This window comes from Colletes gigas, unplaced genomic scaffold, assembly GCF_013123115.1.
Source record: "Colletes gigas isolate AHSC1104 unplaced genomic scaffold, ASM1312311v1 Colletes_gigas_Sc00001, whole genome shotgun sequence".
Lineage (NCBI taxonomy): Eukaryota > Metazoa > Arthropoda > Insecta > Hymenoptera > Colletidae > Colletes > Colletes gigas.
The window spans coordinates 12989983-12996727 of NW_025106630.1; the positions used below are offsets into that span (position 1 = coordinate 12989983).

Here is a 6745-nt window from a genome sequence, read left to right on the forward strand (position 1 = left end):
GGACCGCATTATTTTCAAGTACATCATTTTAACCATCAACACCTCTACGAGACAAGTACGTTCATAATAAACAAACATCACTGGGCGAAAGATCTACTCGTATACCTCCTCTCTGACAATACTTTAGAATCTTTGATGAATCAATGAGAATCTAAATTAACCTAAGCTCTATATTTATGATGATCTACGCAAAGGGGATCGCAGCCATTTGCTAATATTATTTAATTATTAATTAATAATTGCATTACCCAGCTAAGAGCGATACGATTATTAATTAAACGGTAAATAATATTACCCAGGTCTCACCACGTGGAGGTTGCTGCGAGTGGAGACCCAAAGGGACATAGATGGAATCAAAGTTCCATCGATCTCCCTTTTACATTCTTACAAGCTAGATTACTAAACTAGAGAGATAGAAGGAAGCAATGTTCCCTCGATCTTCTAGTTTAGTTGTAACAAGTAATTATTTAGTTTAAAAAGGGGTGAAGCTATATTGTAGGATACGCGACGCGACGCGACGCGACGCGATACGACGCGATGTCGATCAGCAGTGATCGACGCAAGGAACGAGATACGCGACACGCGAACCGAGTAACTGGTCAAAAGGTTCAGCTCCGTTGCCTCTTGGCAAGTCCAATCGAAGGGTAAGGGAATCGACGCACCCGACACAGAGGTTCCCCATTTCTCCCACGCATCCTGTTGGGAGCCAGATGGACCCAACTAAGGACGGCTGACTGAGAGAGGGAGCGTGTGTCGGGGCTACCGCAGACAGGAACAGTCCCTGATCCCCTCTGCGGCCGAAATACTCTTTCCCTTGGATCGTCTCGCCAGAGGACGGCAACTGACCCTTCGGACCAGCTAAACGGCCGATCACTTGCTTTCTACATCAAAGCAGTGGTGGGTGATCGGAACGAGAAACGGGACAACGGGTGAACGAGAAACTAGTTGGTAAAGAATTACTTGGCACATACGCAGACGCATACAAGGGAGTCGTCGATGCTTATATCTAACTTAAATGTACCAAGCAATTATTTTGTTTAAAAAGGGGTGAAGCTAAATTATGAGATACGCGACGCGACGCGATGCTGAACCGTGCAGCAAATCTTCGGATCGAAGCAAGAAACGGGAGAACGAGTGAACGGGAAGCTAAGTTAATAATTGCTTGGTATCGCGGCCTTAAAAATAAATTTAACCTGGATATAAAAGTCCCTCGATGTCCTTGCGTTGTCGTCCCACGATGTCCCACGATGATGGAGGCCTGTAAGTAAGCTAAAACTAAACAAGCCTGCATTTACGATTAGTTAAACAATTAAATATAATAAATTGGGAAACGCGAAGTCGTGAAATAAAATAAATGGACCCAGAGAAACCAGTGACGTAAAATAGACATGGACAAGACATGCACAAGATATACAATAAGCAACATTTAAGACGAGAATAAAATATGCAAACAAACAAGGAGCCAGAAGTAAAATATGTAAGGAATTCAGACAAATGAAAACGGAGAGAAACGATAGATTGAGGCCCAGCAAACATTATTTGAATGTCGAAAAAGAAGTGAGAGATTGGAGATTGAGATATCACTCACCACTGTGTCGATAGTGGTCAATGAAACAGATTTGTACATGCAATATAGAATGTGCATCGAACAAACCAAACAAGGAAGGAACAAGTATTGAAATATGGAAGGAGATTAAAGAAGTAAAAGCAAGATGAAACCCCACATTCGAGCCCAACAGACGCTCGAAGGTCGAAAAAGAAATTAGAAAGAGGAGAGGCGGAACTCGCTCACTACTGGTCACTAATGGTCGATATTGGTCAGCAAAGTTGACCAGTGCTCGACCAGTGATCAGTAGCAGTGAGTAAAGGTGGAGCGCGGACCCACGGGGGTCCGTCACGTCCGCCAGCGCCGAGAAAGAGAGAGGGAGTGAGAGAGCCACCGGCAGGTAACCTCAGGTAGAGGAATTAAAGCGGTGGGGATGACCGTCCTTGGCGAGTTCGCCAATCAATTAACGGTTAACCGTGCCTTTGATCGAAAACTAAATATTCTACGCAAAATGGTCTTAAAACAATTATTTATACAACCCACGCCATCGAGCATTATTTTAACTATTACCTGATGTTAATTAATAATTATTGCAAACAATAGGTATGAAAATATGGACACATTCGAGGAGACTGAAAGTTTCTTTGAATTTCTATCGAGAACCAAGGTCGTACATCGCGTATTCATTTCTTCGACCTTCTGTCCTTTATACGATACTTTCTTTTGTATAAGCTAAAATCGCAAAACGATTGTTGCGACGGATGTTGCAACGCTCAACAAAACACGCATTAATGCACACGAAGAGAAGTTGCGTATTTTGGATCGTAAATCATTCTTTTCGAAAGTATCGATCAGAGCTGCTACTTATCCTGCGATCATTGACGGGAAACACGCTGAACAAATAATACGAAATAGTATTCACTATACTAATACTAACATTACATATCCCGAAAGAGATCAGCAGTTAGCCGAAACATAGTAATTCGTTTCAAGTGTTTCCTCGTCTTATTAAAAAGCATTCGCACAATTCTGTCAAGTTTAACACGAATTGGGGGAAAAGAACAATTCGTGGTAAGCACCTACGATTAATTTTATTCTTTTAATCGATATTGTATATACATTGGATATTACACTTAACAATTCACCGCGTAGAAACGTTTTACAAAGAATCGCGTATAAAATAGTCGCCTCTGTGCATAGATCTTTTCATTTATACATATCTATGTATATAACTATATTCGAACGCATATAATACAATAACGTTTTACGCAGAAACCAAAGTTTATAGCACTGTGGAACCTTGGGCTGTATTGCTCGCGAGTGATATCAAAGGAACGACCGGTGGTACGAGATAGAATATAATCTGTGTCGCGCGTTTCAACGCAACTAAACTATCGAGCTTAGGAATTGTGTAATGTATTATTGAAAGCATTGTACGAAGTTTCCAAGTCAAAAATCAGTTGTCTTACTTGCGTTTCGGATAACTCGTCGGACGCGGACATGTTATTAAGAGTTTGCAGCCACTCTGCAACTTTTTCTTTTCCATCAAAATCGCTTGGCAGTATACTGAGACGATTCATAGTATCCACCAAGTCCCTTAGATCTGGATGCAGCTGATCCATAGCTTTGATTCCCAGTCGTAATTTATCCATTATCGTAATGAACAATTCTACGATATCTGCGATACATTTGGATGTGTTGCCTTTATCATCCTTTATCGTGATCGGTCTATCCTCCTTGATCCTTTCCAGTGCAGCCGGACAATCCAAACGAAATACCCTGGCAAAAGCATCTATGGTAGGGAACTGATCGCTTTGCACCTAAACAGACAACAATTATAGCTAGAAAACTATTCCCACGAGATTGTCGGTAGCAGAAAGTACCTGTTTGAAAGCTGCTTTGTATTGCACCAGTAGTTTGCTGCAAGCAGCTGTGTATTCTTTCGGAGTCACGCAATCTCTGATGTAAGCTTTTTCTAAATGTTGTAAAGTATTTACAACGGCATACAAATCAGCTTGGTTGTCATGTTTTTCTCTCTCCCTGGCATTCTTGTAAAGCTTCACTTCTTCGTAAAGTTCGGGTCGATCTTGAGCTATTGACATTATTATTCACAGTACCAGCGTTCTAAAACCCAAACGTTTCAGGTTAGGTATACCACTGACAATAAGTGGCGTAAAAACCGCGAAGGAAATAAATTACTATGGCACAACGATCAAATAAAGAGACGCCTCGGTAAATAGTATACACTTAATGGCATGTAAAGTATCAAACAATAGGATAAGATTTCTATAAATTAGTAATATGAATTCGATAATGTACTTTTCACCTTTTTTACCTTTCTATTTATTATGGCTCCACGTGTTTTTTCAAACTAAGGAATGACCGTAAAACTTGCATAGAAACAGTTGCATTTGCAAAAATTAAACACACTTTTTTATAGACTGACGTATGTACGTTCAATGACGTGTCGGACAAGGGAATGTCAGCCATCTATAGGATGACACGCGACTTTAAAAATCATGTACCTACTTTACCCGTTATGAATGCAACAAATAATACAAACAGACATTTCTAAACAAATTAAAAAGTAGTCGTAAATATGAATTTCCCTGTTAACAGATTTATTACAACACAATGGTGATATCGATCAATTAGCGTGTAACGTGAAAAAACTCGATTATCATCGACAAGAATTTTAATCGATAAATAACTTCTCGATTACATTAGGTTTGTCAAAGCGATTTCTACAAGAGAATATCATTTTGCCTGCAATGATACATGGACAGTCGAACTGTTTTATAATCTGTTGCTTAACACAATTTCTTCTTATTCTCTCTTGTTCTACATCGATTTTTTCATTATCAGATACTATATTTATATATGTTACATTTAATATTAGTTCCTTATCGTCTAAGATTTCCCAAGGAGGGAAAATTTCTACCGTACTTGTGGATTTCAATTCAATTCTACCCACGATATCAGGAATCGTCATGATCTTTATTAATCTAGGGAATTTGTTTTCTTCTTTACGAGGTAATAAATTAAATGGATCTTTGGTCGCGAATCCTTCCAAAAATTGCCTGCTAAAGCGAGTCACGCATGCTTGTACATGAACTGTAACACACGCTAGAGAAGAACTGTCTTTTGCTGCTTGTTTAACTTGGTGTTTCCATATACGTACACTCGATATTTGCCCGTTAATCAAAGATTGCAGTTTCTCGGACAAACTACCTCTGTAACATAAACAGAAAGGAATATTTATAAATTATTCTTACGACCGCAAGAAGCTGAAAATAACAACAATTACCGTTTTGCCTTTCTCTTTTTCTTTCCAGAATCCAAAATATTTAAACACATCGACGGATCTAGGGTCGGCCTTTGCGGCGATTCTTCCGTGGTAATCATAACTCCAGTTTCGGACGAATTGTTATCCGTCAGATCGTTAATTTGTGACGAAATTTGAGAAATTTTCTGAGAAGGATATATACTGGGAAGTTTACTTCGAAATTTGTCTGCTTCCAAAAAAAAAGTTCGATCCGAATCTTTGGTAGACGTTTGCGAGTGATTGGGTACGAACTTGGACGCACAAGTAGATAAATTATCCATTAAATTGTGATTAAAAATTTCTACGATAGGAATTGTATCTTGCGTATTTGCATCTTCTATACAATTGCTAAGACTTTTGCTGCTGCCTGAATTTACTAAACCTACAGGATTATCGCTATCTTCGTTGCTAGATTCTATTTCCATTTTTACCATACCTTTGGTATCTTTTGGACTGTCTTCGATATTTAATCTCACCTCTGAAACCGGTGAATCGGATTCAATAGAATCTTCTGGAATTTTAGTACTTTTACTTGCCATAGATTCTGCATTATCATTTTGAGAACTATTTTCCAACTTTCTTAACAACATAAGTCTCTTTTGACTAGACATAATTTTGTACTTGTTTTTCAAGCACTGTGGATCAACTAAACAACGCAATAACACATTATTCATATTAGCGTCCGTGTAACTGTTTCCTACTTTATCAAAATCTGTTTCCTGCAAATTCATCTCCCTAAGTTTTCTCCTTTTCTTTTTATAAGAATACGAGTACCTATCCAGAACAGGTGATATTTCTACATTATTATGCACTTTTGTAAGACTAGGAGAAGAAACTGCACTAACTTTGGTGCATTTATTATCAATTCGATCTAGAGCTTTCCTCTGAGAGTTTTCATCCGTAAATTTTCTTTTTCTTCTTTTGTAGGAATAACAGCTTCTATCCAATATCGGAGATGTACTTGTATTGACTTCTTTAATACGATTTCTACTGTTCTCAACATTAAATAAATTTCTCTTAATGCTTTCTTTTCTGTCCATGCTACTTTTCTCTATGCATTTATTATTCTCAGCGGAGACATTTAATATTTTTGTATTAATTTGATTTTCTGCATTTTTTAAACACATACGTTCGGTGTTGTCTACAAACTTATTGTTTAAGCTATATTTTTGCCTAGCTCGTTTCCGATGTGTATGAAAAACCGGAGATTTTTCTGCGTGTTTAGTCACGGATGATCCAAGAATAGGAGATGTTTGAGGCGATTCATCCGAGTCGGGAACACGATTTCTGTGAGTTTCAATCCAATTACGTACAAATTCGTTTTTTACTGTGCATGGTATTGTCAGGACATTTCGGTCGATCGACAGCACACCATCCTTTTGTCCATGGGTTTGTTTCACCACGTCCAAGGTTAGAATCTGCTGTCCAAAATTTAATTTTCTCACATGATTCGGTTTCTTTGACTTGTAATTGTCATCCTTTTCAAGGATTTCCGTTTCCATTTCGTTCGTGTTGCGTGGGGTGAAAATAAACTTATTCTAATCGTTTGCTACGAAATTTGTAGATCACGTTGTAGAGCACACACCATGTTTACAAATACTTTCGCCATTTTGACCAATCTGTACTTACATTGCCATGGCATAGAAGCAAGACCAACAACAGTTCAAACTAACGCCATTAAAGTGTTTAAATCGAAAAGTTTCGTAAAGTCATTTTTGGACAATGAATGAAGGAGTTAATCGAGAGGGAAAAATATTGAAGTACGTTTGTAGAAATGGCTACGACGTATGAATATGGAAGAAAGAGACGATTGATTTGATCAATAATTCTAAATTATTTTTCACCTCGTTTATTTTTCTAACAAAAACAGAGTT

The 6745-nt window shown here is 38.2% G+C and overlaps 1 protein-coding gene across 3 annotated transcripts; it reads right to left on the reverse strand.

Annotated features, from left to right (window-relative positions):
• Window positions 1-2631: 2631 nt before the first annotated feature.
• LOC122395189 (vacuolar protein sorting-associated protein 28 homolog) lies at window positions 2632-6610 on the reverse strand. Of its 3 annotated transcripts, XM_043392619.1 has the most exons (4): window positions 4854-6610; window positions 4517-4779; window positions 3430-3656; window positions 2632-3366 (listed from the first exon to the last, which is right to left on the reverse strand). In XM_043392619.1, exons 1-4 carry the CDS (start codon window positions 6371-6373, stop codon window positions 2947-2949), a joined length of 2430 nt encoding a protein of 809 aa, XP_043248554.1. In that variant the 5' UTR covers window positions 6374-6610; the 3' UTR covers window positions 2632-2946. The 3 variants fall into 3 exon arrangements, with proteins under 3 accessions (XP_043248554.1, XP_043248712.1, XP_043248639.1); XM_043392777.1 differs by lacking the exons at window positions 4517-4779; window positions 4854-6610 and adding an exon at window positions 3873-4199 and having other exon boundaries at window positions 3430-3670; XM_043392704.1 differs by lacking the exons at window positions 4517-4779; window positions 4854-6610 and adding an exon at window positions 3882-4184 and having other exon boundaries at window positions 2634-3366; window positions 3430-3670.
• Between the last annotated feature and the right edge of the window lie 135 nt (window positions 6611-6745).

Coding starts and splice junctions, on each gene's coding strand:
- LOC122395189 (XM_043392619.1), bottom strand. CDS start 6,373: ATGGAAACGGAAATCCTTGAAAAGGATGACAATTACAAGTCAAAGAAA. Junction 4,780..4,853: donor AAAAAGAGAAAGGCAAAACG/GTAATTGTTGTT, acceptor TTTATGTTACAG/AGGTAGTTTGTCCGAGAAAC. Junction 3,367..3,429: donor ACAAAGCAGCTTTCAAACAG/GTACTTTCTGCT, acceptor TTGTCTGTTTAG/GTGCAAAGCGATCAGTTCCC.